Genomic DNA, 14780 nt, shown 5'->3' with positions numbered 1-14780 from the left:
GTGCCCGCTCGCGGCGCGTGCTTGCACCTGCAGCACGCGCAGGAAAGGCTCCAGCACCAGCGACACGGTCACGCGCTCGCTGAGGCGGCCGCCGTACTTCTGAAGCAGGCTGAACAGGTCGCCGCCGTCCGCATACTCCTGTACCATCACAACAAAGTCGCCCTCCTGTCATTGGTTGGGGGGGTGTTGGCAGCGGCAATTCATTAATACGCCGGCATCCTGGCAGCAATATCAATGCTCGCTGGCCACGAGCCTTAAAACCCGGTTTTGGCTTGCCCAATGCAGCTGCTAGGTCGGACAGGATGACAGGCGAGTGAGGTTACTGCTGGGTGCCTTGCGCGTAGGCTCCACACCCTGGCATCATCCCGCCTTAGCACGTTTGTGCTTGCGTGCGCGCACCCCCTTCCAATACACACACACACACACATACATACACACACACACACACTCACACGCAAGCACGTATACACACCTGGAATGCAGCGTATAACGTGACCACGTTCTCGTGTGTGAGGCTGGCGTGCAGGCTGACCTCCCTGCAGGTGCGCCGCGGAGGCAGCGCTTATTGAAGCGAAAGGTAATCGCAGTCGGCAGTGCACGAACGAGCGGCATCCCCAGAGAAACTGGGGCCTCTGCAACCCACCCTTGGGGGGATGCAGCTCGCTAGCAAGGCAGGATTGTCTCATTGTGATGTGTGTAGCCGCCTGCAATTTGAGACACAGCGTTGACTCCTCTCAGATCTTTCACCTGTAGATTTGGTGCTGGTACAGCTCGCAGATGGCGCTCAGCTGGTAGCTCTTGAGCACCACCACCTCGCGCGAGCGCTTGCAGATTGCCTTGTACACTGCGCCACGAGCAAGGGGGCAGGGCCAGGGGCAGTGTTGCTCACAAGGCAGGTGTGCACATGCAACCCCCGCCCCCTTGGCTCAGCTTGGGCTCCGATTGCTCAACGTCAGCAGCCGGCTCCAGCTCTGGATCGGATCAACGCCCTGGTTGGCCCTCAGCAGGGAAGGAAACGTGTGGTAGTTTTGGGTGAGGATCTCACCCTTGGATGCATAGCCAGTGTAGAGCTTCTCAAGGACCTCGTAGTCAGCCACGCACCAGGTCTCGCGCTGCATCGACGGGGGGGCTGTCGGGCACAATGCCAGCAGCTTGGCCTGCCCGCGCGGCCGCGCCGCTGCAGGAGCAGGGGTGGCCGCGGGCTGCACGGTGGCGGCTGCAGTGGGGGCCGCATGCGCGGGGGCGGGCGCGGCGGCGGGAACCGCGGGAGCCGGCGCGGCCGCATAGCCGCCGCTACCCTCAGCTCCGCACGAAACGCCGCCGGCCCCACTGTCCTCGCTGTCGGCACAGGCGCTGCCGTTGTCTGAGCCCGAGAATTCATCGGTGGGCAACGTTGCGGCTGCGCCAACTGCGGGCGTTTCGCGGAACGCAGCGATGAGCGCGCCGCCGCTGCCGCCCTCAGAAGACGAGCTGGGGGCTAGCTGGACCTTGGAAAGAGCGAGTTTCAGCAGGGCACCGCCTGCATCTTGCTGCTGCTGCTTCTGCTGCTGCTCTGTCTTGGTAGTGACGGCGCCGACGGGAACGTTGGCTGCCAACGCGTGGATGTAGGCGCTGGGCAGCATCGTGGCAGAGCGGCCCGGGGCTGGCTGCACGTGCTGCACACCTGCTGTGCAGCAAGCGCCGTTCCGGGTACGAAGCCGATCAAGATCGTCGAATTACAGTGAAGTGACTATGACTTGACCTTCGTACGCCTTCGCACGTCGTGAATCTGCGCCCTGATGATGAACGGGGCGCGGGGCGGATGTTTCAAAACCTTGCCGCACAGACAGAGCAGGTAAAAAACTCGCCGCTATTCTGTTTTAGGGTATTGATTTTGCTATGATATCATTAAAGACAGTGTGGGCTACAACTGGTGCGAATTGGGCCGACGGACTGCACTGGCATTCCTACCTCACGCTTTTGGCCGTGCTACGTGGCAAACAGATGAAAGGTTACTTAATACTTGATCGGAGCTTTATTTGGCTGCAGGTCGGAGTCTTGTGCCTCTGCGGAGGTGAAGGGTCGTGGTTGAGGTGGCCGCCCATCTGCACGTCTCTTGCACGTTACAAGGGACAGATAAAAAGTTGATTGAAACACGCTTTGTTATCATGCACATCTACAGGTACGGTACGATGCGTGCCTGGCGGACACACTGGCCAGGTCATCCGACGACTACCCTTGCGGCTGCACCTTGCGCCGTTTGTTGGCCACGACCATGCCCAATACGTCCGCCCCCACCTGCGGCGCATCTGCCGCTGTCACAGGGTCAGGCTTGACCCGCCGCTGCCCGTAGTGACGTGCCGCCTTGGGACGCGCCCCCCCTTTTCCGCCCTCGCCCTCGCCGCCGCCGTTCCCCGCCTGCCCTGCCTCTGGCCGCGCTGCCGCCGGGCCCACGCCCCTGGCCCCGTCCGCGCCTGCACTGGCTCCATCGGCGCCGCCTCCGCCGCCGCCCCGCGCCGCGCGCCGCTGCTCCATCGCCGCCAGCGCCTTGGCTTGGTCCACGCGCGATAGGTAGAAATCGCGCTCGCGCTTGGCGGTAGACAGCTCGGCCGCCAGCTTCTGCTCCCTGACCGCCTTCTCGTAATTGATCTCCTCCGTCAGGTGGTCCCACTGTTTCAAATGAAACCAATATGGGGGCGGTTGAGGCCAACTTAAGGGGTGCGGGGTGGGTACCCGGCTCTGGGGACCGGCGGCTGCGGCCGGGAAAGGGGCGTGTGCAGGGGCCGCGCCGCAGCGGGCCTCGCTTGCCATACAGCATCACTCACAGCAAAAAACACCAGCACCGCTGCGCAAAGGAGGGGGGCCACCACCCATGCACAGTCCCACGTGTGGCGCTATCCAGGGCCCCACATGCGCTCAGCTGCAGGATTGCTGCGTGTCAGTACCCCGTCCCCACGCCTGGGGGGAACAACTCGCGGCGCACCAGCCGACCCCACCCCATGCCAGCCACACTATCACAAGAAGTTGTCACCTTGAACTTTGGTAGATACTTGAGGCACCAGAGGTCAAAGTGGTACGCGCTGCGGTGCTTCCCGCCGATGGGCTGGTTGTTGAGCATGGCAGCCACAGACTTGGCGACTGCCTTGTCCTCAAACTCGACCCAGCCCTCTGTGAAGTTCTTGCCTGCGGTGCACACGCAGAGGCGTCCATCAGGGGATGGAAAGGGAGGCACGTGGGCAGGGCAGCGGACGCGCAAGCGCGCCGCTGCAGAGCGCTTGACAGCAGCCGCCGCCGACAGGCCAGAGGCACGAGTCCGGCTTGCGGCGCGCGCGGGCAGCCACGGGGGGCCTGGCAGCGGGATTGAAGCGTGCTGAGCGACCCAAGCCAACCAAGACGCCGGGCACCGGCAGCGCCGCGCGCCCGCAGCGTACCCGTGTTGCCGCCGTGCTCCTTGCGCTTTCGCCGCACTGCCGAGTCCTCCGGCGTGCAGTACACGCGCCCCACCTCCCCGTACTGCGACAGCAGCTGCCGCAGCTTCGCCGGCTTCATGTGGGGTGGGATGCGGCTGACGTAGATGATGCCGCGCCGCTCGTGCTTCTCCTTCAGTCGCTGCAGCCGCTCCCTGGTGAGAACCTTGCTGACTTTCTTCTTCCTTCTCCGCCGCTCGCCCTCGTCCCCCTCTTGCCGCCGCTCGCCGCCATCACCGTCCACCTGCTGCTGCTTGCCTGCCGCCGCGGGGTCCGCGTCTTCACCGCCGCTCTCGCCTCCATCTTTTCCGGCCTCTGCGGCATCGCCGTCGTCATCGGCGTGCTGCCCCCGCTGCCGCTGCTGCTGCACCTCACCACGCTCATCATCGTCGCCGCCCTCAGACAGCAGCGAAAGGTCGACGCTGCTGTCTCCGCTGTCTTGTAAAGACATCGTGTCGCCGCTGCCTGGTGATGCAGCGCAGCACCAGCGCGCACCCCCTGCCGCCTTGCCGGCCGCCGCCGCTTTACAAGCCTCCGATGCTGGGATTGCAACTGCGGTTTCCAAAAGAGCCTATCACCACAAGTGCGTGCAAGCGGTGTGGCTGAAGAGCGGCTGCTGCGTGCTGTGCTTCGGTACTACTGTAGATAGAACGCGCCGCAGCAAATGAGCGTGAGCTGCGTTTGGATTGCCTTGTGCTATGCTACGCCACGACAAAGTTTCTACAGGTATTATCCGTGCCACGCCTCTGGCTTTGGCTCAAGAAGAGCACCTGTTATTACTGAAGTGTCTGGACACATGGACAGGGCGTCGGCGGACAGTACGGTATACGAGCTGCGCTCTGCTGAGCGGGCTGCTGGGCCACTGCCAAATGCTCCGGTAGGAGCTCACAGCCATGGTTGCTCTAATGGAGCTGCGGCGCATGCTCCTGCCAGCACATGTGATGTCTCCGTTGACCGAGTGCCGCAATTGATTGACCGCTGGATGGCTGCACTGGCCCTTGCCATTCCTGATACAACTTTGGCCGCGTTTACTCTAACGTAGAGCAGGTCACATGGCAGCGTGACGCCGACATATGATACACAACCGATGCATCGCCGCGCGACCAGACGCAGCAATGCCCCCAGCGCGCTGACAGCAAAGCCCGTCGCCGCGCCGCCCATGCGTGAGCTGTCACCGCCGTGGCGGCTGCCTGTTGTACAGTGGCCTAACAAAGCGCGGGTGGTGCATGCTGCGGACCTCGTGATTAAGCACGTAGGCCAGGCCCTCTTTCGCCAGTTCGTCGTCACTGCCACCCTCCCTCAGCGCCAGCACGTCCTGTGCAAGTGGTGATTGTTTGCGTGGTATAAGCGGTTTTGGCAGGCGGCTGGCGCGAGCGCCGGCGGCGGCGAATGCAGCAGCAGGGATTGCCGCTTCAAACTCTAAAACAAACAGCAGTCCACACCCATTCGACGCAGCAGAGCTGAACATGCATGTCCCCCCCTTTGGTGCGGCCCTTCAACACACAAAGATGCTCCTTAAACTCTCCCCCGATCCACCACACCTTGAAGCGGAACTGCTTGTTGCGCAGAGCGTCTTCGATGCTGTAGCACTTATCCCTTCAAGCGGATGGGGGCGGCGAATCAGGGGATGCAGCGGGGCAGAATGTGTGTGGCGAGCAACGAGAGAGCCGCAGGGGCTGCGCTAGGTGGCGTGTTGTTCAACGCGACCAGGCGCGGGGGCATTGCAGGTGAGGGGCGAGCGATGCGCCGCGACGAAAATGGCGAGGGTTACGTCGTTCGAGGGCCCTGCCAAAGGCCAGGCTTGCTGCGGCGCCGCCAACGGGTAAAACCATCAGGCTGATCGCGCATGCACGCTAAAACAGCGGCGCGCAGCCGCTCCGCTGCAGAAGCGTGCGCGGCCTACCCCGGCTGCGGCACAGGGGCGGCCGCCGCGCTGCCGCAACGGGCTTGGCCTGCTCCGATCCCTGATGCCAGCCGTGGGCCAGCGGTGTGCCTGGCCGGCTCGGCGCCTCGCCGCGCGTGCGACGCCGTGCGGTCCGTGCAATGCGCACCTGTAGGGGTGGTTGTTGTCGATGAGCCCCAGGGCCTCCACCCTGCTGAACACCCCGCTGAAATCCGCCACGTAGATGGCGGCGTGCCACCCAGTGTGCAGCGCGGCGACCGCCTGCCGCGGTTCCCAGGTTTTAAAGATTAGGGGGGAGTCGGCATAGGGGATCGCGGGGAGGGCAGCCGCGGCACTCTTTACAGGCGTTGGGCAGCAAAGCCCCAAGGGGCAGAAGCGGCGGCAGCAGCGGTCGCAAGCAGGCAGATCCCGACGCCGCGGCGACCGGAGCGGCGCCGCGAGGACCGGCTTCAAGTCAAGGCCGTGGCCGTGGCCCCACCTGGTCTGAGCGCTGGCCCAGGGAGCCGTCCTCCTTAAAGACCAGGGCGCTGCCTGCGCCCACCACCACGGACGCCTGGCCCGCGGAATAGTCGACGCGCGCGCCAAGGACGCGCTCGTAGAACCTGCACACGTGTGTGTGTGTGTGTATGTGTGTGTGTGTGTGTGTGTGTGTGTGTGTGTGTGCACGCCCGCACGCGCACACGCGCGCGTGCGCAAGCTTGCATGATTGCTTCGGCCAAACCATAGGATCCGCGGGTTACTTTGCGTCAGGCGTGCCGCCTTCACGCTACCAACATGGGTGGCTGCCCCAACCCACGCGCCACGCGCCCACCCCAACGCCACGCACCACGCGCCCACGCAACGTGTCAAGAACAGGCATACGCCCGTAACACGCGCCTCGGCACGCTCTCACGCGCGGCGCGCCCCACCCGCGCCGACGCGCACCGTCCGATTGCCACGGCTGCGCCCAGGTGACAAGGCAGCAGCACCTCGGAGATGCCGCCAGCCTGCAGCGCCGCAGGCGTGGCGTCCCCCGCCTCCCTGACGATGTAGGCGCTGCCCCAGGGGTCCCTGACCTCGAGCACACCCGGCCCCAGGTGCGCCACCGTCACCTCTCTGCAGACGGGAGCGGCGCGCGCGAGGGCGGTCGGGGCCACAGTGAGGGGCGCGCGAGCCGAGATGCTCCCGCTCCTGCGGCTGTACTGCTGCTGCTGCTGGCGCCGCCGCCGCTGCTGCTGCTGCTGGCTGCTCCAGGCGACGGCCGCACGTCCTTGAGGCGCACGCTCGCGGCGGCGCACGCGGCCTGGAGGGCAGGACCAGCAGCGCGCCCCGTGGGCGGAAGCCGTTCAGCAGCTGCCACCCCTCTGGCCCCCCGCGCGACTGGGGTCTAACCCCCACGTGGCTCACCCCAGCAGAGACTGCACGACCTCCAGTTGGGCAGCTACCCGCTCCACGCTGTGCACCACCAGGCCGATCGCGCCGCCCGCCGGCAGCCGCTGGGGCTCGGGGCCGCGGCAGATGTGCAGCTGCGCACACGGGGCCGCGGCAGGGAGGGCGGCGGGCGGGTGGGGGCAGGAAGCAAGCGGCGGCGGCGGCGTAAACCGGATGATTGGCCGGGAAAGAGGGCGTGCGGGGGCGCTCGTTCGAGGAGCGGGGCGTGGCGGGGCGGCGTCCGCAGCGCGCGCCGCGGCGCACACCTGCTGCCGGTTGAGGTTGTACCAAACGACTCCTAGCCCTGCGGGGGGCGGGGGGGGATTGCCGGGTCGCCAGTGGCGGGGACAGCAGAAGATTTGTGAAAAGTTAAGGCGTCCGGCACCCTCGCGCACGGCGTGCGAGCCCCGCGTCCCCGCGCGGCTGGGTGTGGCATCACAACGGGTCACGCACGGTCGCCGGCGTCGGCGCGGCGGCAGGCGGGCGGCGCGCGCAGGCTGACAGGCGGCAGGCGGCAGGCGGCAGGCGGCAGGCGGCAGGCGGCAGGGGGCAGGCGGCAGGCTCGCCGCACCGCGCGCGCCGCTGCGCTCCGCGCCCGTCGTGTCAGGGTCGATTGTGAAGCCGAGCCCCTCAGAGTAGAACAGGCGCGCCGCCTGCGCGCGCGCGCCGGGCGTGCGCTCGCGTCGCGCGTATGCTGGCGCGGCAAGTGACGCGGTCCCCCCCCTCAGGCGCCACGACGGAGCAGCTGCTGCAGCCAAATACTCCCATGCAGCGCTGCGTTTGTGAACGGAGCCACTGGCGCGCGTGCCTGGCCTCACCTCGAGGTCGGGCACCTCGATATTGATGTGCTCCAGTGCAATCACATTACCCACGTCCAGCGCACGCGCCGCAGCGGTCCCGGCGGCGCCGCCGCGCGCCGCCGGCGCCGTCGCGTGGGACGCCAGCGCGCGGAGGGGGGGCGCGACACGGCGGGCGCGGCTGGGTGCCTCAGCTGAGTTTCGAGGCGCGGCCCGGCACCGTGTGCTGTTATGTCGGGTGTGGCAGCCGCTGAAAGCAAATGATTTGCCGCATCCAGCTGACAACAGGCGCATTTGGGATTGATATCGGGTGCTGTGTCGCGGTTATGATCTCGTCACTGGCGGTGACGGCAATTTAGACAGTGTGAATGCACATGCGTGTGTACTCGTGATGACAGTGCGCCATCAGTTCGTGTTGGGCCACAGTGTCCTGCGGCTGTGTGGTCGCAGCTCACGTGTGACTCAGTGCCCATACCGTGCGGTGTCGGCAAACACCAAGGTGATCAGCTGCCTGGTCTGTGGTTGCGCTAAACCGGCCATGTGGCAACACCAGCCTGACATTTTTTGCGGTGGTCCACCGCTGAAAAAGGGAATGCAGACTAAACAGGTGCATGTCGAAGAGACTTGAGTGGGTATCTGCACAATGCCGATTGGTCACTTAGGTGAAGCGGTGGGTCATAGGTGAAGCGGCGGCGGCTCATGACCCACCCCTCCCTCAAAATCCCAAGGACACCAACATGAAAAAGGAGATTGTTTGCAGCAAAGCATGTTACTTGCAGCAGCCCCGACCAGAACAAGGCGCCCGCCAGGGGAGGCACGGCAATGTGCGCGAGCCTCGCACGCGCAAGCGCGCAGGGTGTTGAGAAAGCAGGGCAAATGCGTGGCGCGACAAAGCATGCGGCAGATGCGAACATCGTTGGCGCACGTTCGGGCGGTTGAAGTTGAAAAGCTTGAGGAGGCAGCTGGCAAGGGGCGGAATAGTGCACGCAATCTGGGAAAGGTAATGCTAACGAGGGGTCCGACTCTCGGGCGCGCCGCCCCGTCGATCTCTGGAAGCCACAGACAGGGTGAGTCGCACACACGCAGGCGCTGCGGAGTGCATACTCGCACGCCATGGCTCCCAACAACGCCGCCGCCTGCATGGCGCCGCGGCGAATTGAGTGGCGGCTCACAGAGGCGGCGGCGCTGGTGCAATTGTCTGCAACCCACGCTGCCACAGGCCCAGCGGTCATTGAGCGTTTATCCCGCGTGCACCGGCGGGCGTGAGGGAAGTGGAGCCGCATACTTGCAGTTTAATGTTGCAACGTGCTGTGGCTTTGTATACACACGCTGGGTAAAGCAAAGAATGACTTGATGTGCGAGGTGCGTGTCGAGTGTATACAGACACCGTGGCCTGCATGAACCCAGCTGCCTTGCCTGCAGCAAGCATGCGCGTTCCGCGCGGCTGCACCTCGCAGGCGTGTGGAGTGGGGTATTGAGTTGGCGAGGGCGCGCGGCATGCCGGGGAGAAGGCGGGGAGGGAAGAGGGGGAGCAAGTGGGGGAAAGCAGCAGGGGCTGGAGCAAGGGGCCGCTCGCGAGCGGCGCTCTCAGCCGCTGACCAAGTACGCCTCTCGCTTAGGGAGGCGTCATCAAGTCTTTCACGCAGGGTATCAGCGGGCCCTGGCCGCCTGCGCCTGTGCTGGGCGCTGGCCTTGTTGGCCGTGCCCCAAGCGCCGCGTTCCATAACCACACCCCGACGCGAGCCTAGAATGCCCCTGATTCGCATATCTGGTCTGCCTGAATCGGTGCGCTGCTCCAAATGATGCGGGGCGCCTCCACCCCCAACAACACGCTGCAAACAGGGCGCCAAATGCTCCAATCAAGATTGACAACAGGGCACAAAGAGTTGAGGCCCGTGAGCGCAGTGAGAGACAATACAGCGAAGCGCATATACGCAACCTAGCCAAGGGACTGATCATGACCGTGCACGCGCATCCATGCGGGAGGGCGGGAACCGGCGCCACACGCCTTGCTGGGCCGCTGCACGCGCACGTGCCGCCGGCCGCGCCGCGCATAGGCGCGCATGCAATGAGCCGCGGGCTGCCGCGGCATCACCCGCTCTCCATGAGGGGTGCGGCCAGCCAGACGCCACCGCCTATGCAGGGCGACAGCCGCGCCCCCCGCAAAGCCTCCACCAGGTCGTCTGCTGGGCCGCCACCGCGGCTGCTCGCGCCGCTGTCGCTGCCGCTGCAGCTGCTGCCCGGACGCGCCCGGTATGCAGCTGCGCCGCCGCCGCCTCGGGTGTTGGCTTGCATTAGCGGCGGGAGCTGCATGCATGCGGGAGCGAGCTGGCTGCCGCCGCTCGATCCGCGAGACACAGATAAGCGGGCCGCACCGGCCATGCCAATGCGCATGCCGGCATGGTCAATGCTCCCGCCCCTGCAAGGCGCCGCGTCCCAGGACCGCCGCTCAAGCACCACCGGCACGTGCGCGCGCGGCACGGCCCAAGGCGGCGCCGCCGCAGCTGCGGCCGCCGTGAGGACCGCCGTGGCAGCATCCACGACCGTCTCCGAGCCTGCGCTGGCGTCGTCACGGCGGCATGCCACCGCAAGCGCGCCGCCGCTGCTGGCCCCAGCGCCACTGCTGTCGCTGCCACTGCCTGCAGACAACCGCGCGCGGCAGGTGATACCGCCCAGCAGACACTCGTCCTCCTCGTCGATGCTCCAACTCAACGGCCCGGGCTCGCATGTCGACAGTGCCATGCGCCCGCTGCCGCTGCATCCGGGCTCGCAGCAGGCTTCGGTGCCGGGCACAGGCAACGGCAGCGCGCGCCGCTTGGCTAGCGTGAGCGCGGACTCGCCGCCCCAGGGGTTGCGAGTGAGGTCCTGTATGGAATCAAAGCTCTGGCTCTTCCCCACATAGTTGCGGGACAATGAGGCGCCCCCACGGCAGGGGAGCCCCGTGCTGCGGCGCTTGAGCGGCGACCGCGACACCCGGGGGGAGGCTGGCTGTGATTCAAAGCTGCAGTCCTGCTGCTGTTGCTGCTGCGGCTGCCGCAGCTGCTGCGGTACCAGCTGTGCTGTCTGTTGAGTCACCTGGGCGCCATGTTGCTGCTGCTGTTGCTGGTGACAGGGCGGCCACATGGCCGCCGCGGGCTCACACGATGATAGCCCGCCACACGCGCCGCCACGTAGGCGCCACGTCGCCCGACGCCTGCAAGTTGGCGGCCGGTGTTCAGACCAGTGAGCTGATCAGAAGCCTCACGCACGCGCAAGCGACAGGCGATCGGGATCCCGAGCAAAAGGGCCCGTGCCGTAATAGCCAGGACCGCCGGCGCCTCATGAGAGCAAGGCGCGGAGGCGTGGCTCTCTGCACCCCAAATTGCTCGTTTTTACCTGCTGCACACTGCCAGGGCCGCAACAGTGCTGGAGAACGAATTGGACGGACGATGGAGGGAAGCCCTCGCGGCCAGGCTCGCACCGCGTTCAGCTCGCTTAAACCTGCGAATGAATTCCTTTGCGTTGATGACAGATGCCTGCCAGTCGTGTCAGGGTCGACGGACGCGACAAGTTGCCACGGGGATCAAATCACTGGGTTTCACTGATTGCGTCAGTCTAACATCCTACTTTGCACTTGAAAACCCTCTGACAAAGATAGGATCTTTGTCACGCGGAGCAGGAGTGCAATCAGCCGCTGGGCGCAGTGATGTGTCAGCACTGTGTTTGAACCAGCCCAGCAAAAGCGCACGGCCAGGATGGTGCAGCGCGTGCCGAGGGGGGCCAATCGGCCCCGCACCAAAACCGCAAAACTAATACGGCACACTGTTTTCTGCTCCTTAATGTGAGCGAGGCCGCCGAGAGCACACTGACCTCGCTCACAGTATAATAACCGCCGCAGTTCTAAGTTGAAAATAGCTGCGAGTCGACTGGTGTGGCCGCAGAATTTGTAAGATGGGGTTGAGATGGCCGCATCAACCCGTCAGCAAGACAATCGCGTTGGCATTAAGGTTACCACGGTGCCGCACTGATGCTGAGCGTTGCGTGGTTGGCTGATCAGTTGGTGGCTGTTCAGGAAGCAGCATGGGCACATTACATGAGGCTGCTGGGGTGTCTATCAAGTCCAGCCATGCACAGCCAATCAGCAGGTTTGATGAAGGCGTTATTATATGCAGACATGATGCAAGGTGAGCGTGGGTCGTTCTTCCCAATGCGGCATGGCAAGCTGCTGGGCTGTACAAGTGCCTGAAGGTGTGCTGACGTCGACATGGTGCGCGACTCTTGCGCCCCAAGTCTGGGAGTGCCAGCAGAGGGCGCCGGCGTTAGGTAGACACTGCCGTAGGATTTATCGGCGTGCATACTTGCACACTGCTGGTGGCGCTCCTTGCCTCATGGGTGAGTTTCAGAGGTGCCCCACGCGATGGGGCGCTGGCAATCGACGGGTGCGGTATGATACCGGTACAGTACCGCGATGGTGGAGGTGGAGGTGCATGCTACGGAATAGTCACTTTGAGCACAATGCTGCTTGCCACACCTGCCTGCTCGTGCTGTGCGCTGGTGACCACGCTCACTCACTCCACACCTGCTCCACACCAGCTGCTCAATGGTATGGTAATTGACCCCGTCACTGCATGCATGCTACGACGGAGTTGATCATTACCGTGTACGCACCATCTCAATGCGTGCCCCGCGCAGTTTACATGCCGTACATTCAAATCCCGCCGAGATCACCACCGAATACCCCGGCACATCCAGCTGATGGCCTATTAATTTCAACGATTTGATTATACGCAGCTGCTTAGGAGGCTGCAGGCAGGACATGCCGCCGATCCCTGCAAGTAGGGGCACGGCCCCTGCACAGCCAGGGATCGTGAGCACGCTGTCAAAGGGGGCCCAGGATGTTGGTAGAGCAGCCTTGATCGACGCGCTCGTGCGAAGTGCGCTGCGGGGCGTGCCGGGCGATGACCTGCAGCGGCAGGCGCTCCACAACAAGCTCAACGGCTGGGCGCTGCGGGTGCTTGGCAGCCACCTCAGCAGTGCATCTCCAGCCCTTGGCGATGGGGGAAGCGTTGTACACGCGATGAAGCAGCTGCTGCGCCAGCAGCAGCGCGACGCGGATGCCGGCAGGTGAATCTTGTGCATCATCCAGAGTGCAAAGGGCTGCGCCCCAGGGGAACTCTGGCCACAATGCTACCAAGCAATCCGTTATGCACACATGCAGACATGCACACGTCTGTTGCGTCCCTTTGTGCACACAAAAGACACACGCACACGCGCGCGCACACGTCCACGCACGCATACACACGCGTTACGCAAGCGCTGATCGGCTTCCACCCCTCGCGCCGAATTTCAGCCTGGACGACCGCTATGGGCGCTTGGTGGCTTCGCGTGCCGTCAGCGGCCGCGCACAGCAGGCAGTGCTTGCCCTTTTGCTCCAGCTGGCGCGCGGCGGCGGCAGCGGCATCGGCGGCGGCGAACTACCGCTAAATGCAATCGCGACTTATCAGCCGCCGCGCCTCATCAAGCCGGTAGGCAAAAAGCTGCGTGGGTGGCGGGTGGCGCGGCTTTTGGGCACGCGGTGTGGCCAAGGGCAGCAAATCAGCCAGCGTGGCGCACACCATGGCTGCTTGACCCACCAGTGCAAACGCCAACGCGCGTGTGCCCTGCAGGCACCGCTGCTGCCGGCGAGCCGCGACGGGCAGCCGGGCGGCGCCCCCGACCAGTCCAAGAGCGCCCGCGCGGCGGGCCAGCTGCAGCAAGCCGCGGCCGCGCGCGCCGCGGGCCAGGCGCCCGGCTGCACGGTAGCGGGGGCGGAGGGGGGGAGGGCTCGCAAGGCGTGTGAGCTTCTGGCCGCGCCTTTGATCAAGGCGCGAGGCTGGCCATCGGCGATCGTTGCCGGTTGCTTGCTTTGCGTGTGGAGCGTCCCTACGCGCCTTGGACGGCGCTGCACCACTCCATGCGGCCCACCCATTCCCAACCCCCGCAAAAGGTCCCGGAGAAAGAGCTTGTTCGCGATGCGCTGCGCGCGGCCCAGGGCTGCGCGGGCAGCTACGGCGCATTCGCGCGCGCCCCCGGCGCGCCCCCCGCGCCTGGGGAGGCGGCCACAGCGGCGGCGGCGGCGGCGGGCCTGGACTGCGGCGGCGACCTGGCGGTGGCGGACTATGCTGATGCTGGCATACCGTGGCCGCAGCGGACTGTGATGCACGTCCTTGGCGAGCTCGGCCTGATGTTCCGGTGCGCCGCCCGCCTCACCAGGCGGCCGCGCCCGCGTGCGGCGCTTCATGCGCTGCCCTGCAACCCCGGCCGCGCACCTGGCAGCCGATCTTGCTCGCCTCGAACCCACCCGTGCACCCCAGGGCCGTCCAGGCGCACGCCGAGGCGGGCTCGGACCCCGGCCGCCCCCGCGGCGCGGTGCGGCAGGCGCTGTGCGCGGCGCTGCAGCGGGAGCTGACAGAGTTTTACGGCTTCCTGGCCGGGCTGGAGCAGCAGCTGCAGCACCCGCTGCCGCCGCCGGGTGCGCGGGCGGGGTGGAAGCAGGGTTGGGCCTGGGCAGGCGGCGGGCTGGCCAGCCCCTCGGCTGGGCGTCCTTGTGCCGACATAGGCATTTGGTTTTGATTTAGGCGGCATGTGGTGTCTCGGCTGCAGTCGACCATAGTGTTTCCACAGAGCATAGTTGACTGGTAAAACACACCACCCGCTCGCGGGCTGGACGCCACTTGCTGCAGGCTGCACGGACGACGAGCTGCTGTCCGCGCCCTTCCTCACCCTGCGCCGCCTGCTGCTCTGGACGGGCGAGCCGCTGCGCCGCATGCGGCTGCTGGCGGCGCTCGCCGACGGCACCGCGTCGGCGGACGGCGGGGCGCTCGCCGGGATGGTCTGGGGCCACACCAAGAGGGGCGACCCCTTGGCGCGCGCATACGCGACGCGGCTGCTGCAGCAGGTGTGCACCGCGAGGTGGCGTGACGCGGTGGTTTTTGCTGCTGCTGCTGCTGCTGCTGCTGCTGCTGCTGCTGCTGCTGCTGCTGCTGCTGCTGCTGCTGCTGCTGCTGCTGCTGCTGCTGCTGCTGCTGCTGCTGCTGCTGCTGATGTTGCTGATGCAGCTGCGCCTGCGCCTGCCCCTGCGCCTGCGCCTGCTGCCGCTGTTGTTGGAGCCGCGACCGCATCTGGTGCTGCTTCTGCGGCAGCTGCGGCTGCAAGCTCCGCCGGGCCGCTGCCCCACCTCACACATCCCCGCTCTGTCCCCTCGAC

The 14780-nt window shown here is 65.7% G+C and overlaps 5 protein-coding genes across 5 annotated transcripts in view; 1 reads left to right on the top strand and 4 right to left on the bottom strand.

Annotated features, from left to right (window-relative positions):
- The window catches only part of MNEG_4004 (aurora kinase, other), a gene marked incomplete at both ends in the record, with an annotated part of 3554 nt that extends 1932 nt beyond the window's left edge, over positions 1 to 1622 (bottom strand). The window contains 4 exons of the mRNA XM_014047521.1: positions 28 to 165; positions 473 to 536; positions 748 to 844; positions 1046 to 1622. Coding sequence (XP_013902975.1) covers positions 28 to 165; positions 473 to 536; positions 748 to 844; positions 1046 to 1622 — 876 coding nt within the window. The remainder of the gene's footprint in view (positions 1 to 27; positions 166 to 472; positions 537 to 747; positions 845 to 1045) is intronic.
- Positions 1623 to 2211: 589 nt separating this feature from the next.
- On the bottom strand, positions 2212 to 3897 carry MNEG_4003 (Pre-rRNA-processing protein esf2; the record flags this gene model as incomplete). Its single annotated transcript, XM_014047520.1, has 3 exons — positions 2212 to 2649; positions 3011 to 3162; positions 3411 to 3897. The coding sequence occupies 3 exons, from the start codon at positions 3895 to 3897 to the stop codon at positions 2212 to 2214; spliced, it is 1077 nt and encodes a 358-aa protein (XP_013902974.1).
- Positions 3898 to 4617: 720 nt separating this feature from the next.
- On the bottom strand, positions 4618 to 8096 carry MNEG_4002 (hypothetical protein; the record flags this gene model as incomplete). Its single annotated transcript, XM_014047519.1, has 10 exons — positions 4618 to 4761; positions 4988 to 5042; positions 5498 to 5610; positions 5828 to 5951; positions 6274 to 6444; positions 6736 to 6854; positions 7026 to 7063; positions 7331 to 7412; positions 7578 to 7750; positions 8090 to 8096. The coding sequence occupies 10 exons, from the start codon at positions 8094 to 8096 to the stop codon at positions 4618 to 4620; spliced, it is 1026 nt and encodes a 341-aa protein (XP_013902973.1).
- Positions 8097 to 9647: 1551 nt separating this feature from the next.
- On the bottom strand, positions 9648 to 10679 carry MNEG_4001 (hypothetical protein; the record flags this gene model as incomplete). Its single annotated transcript, XM_014047518.1, has 1 exon — positions 9648 to 10679. The coding sequence occupies one exon, from the start codon at positions 10677 to 10679 to the stop codon at positions 9648 to 9650; it is 1032 nt and encodes a 343-aa protein (XP_013902972.1).
- A 1672-nt stretch (positions 10680 to 12351) lies between these two features.
- The window catches only part of MNEG_4000 (putative Gamma-tubulin complex component 3 like protein), a gene marked incomplete at both ends in the record, with an annotated part of 4542 nt that continues 2113 nt past the window's right edge, over positions 12352 to 14780 (top strand). The window contains 6 exons of the mRNA XM_014047517.1: positions 12352 to 12659; positions 12886 to 13060; positions 13202 to 13333; positions 13522 to 13766; positions 13889 to 14046; positions 14258 to 14472. Coding sequence (XP_013902971.1) covers positions 12352 to 12659; positions 12886 to 13060; positions 13202 to 13333; positions 13522 to 13766; positions 13889 to 14046; positions 14258 to 14472 — 1233 coding nt within the window. The remainder of the gene's footprint in view (positions 12660 to 12885; positions 13061 to 13201; positions 13334 to 13521; positions 13767 to 13888; positions 14047 to 14257; positions 14473 to 14780) is intronic.

The sequence above is a fragment of the Monoraphidium neglectum genome, assembly GCF_000611645.1.
Source record: "Monoraphidium neglectum strain SAG 48.87 unplaced genomic scaffold scaffold00533, whole genome shotgun sequence".
In the NCBI taxonomy this organism is placed as follows: Eukaryota; Viridiplantae; Chlorophyta; class Chlorophyceae; order Sphaeropleales; family Selenastraceae; genus Monoraphidium; species Monoraphidium neglectum.
Note: the sequence above shows the minus strand (reverse complement) of the source record. Positions and strands in the feature narration are given on the sequence as shown.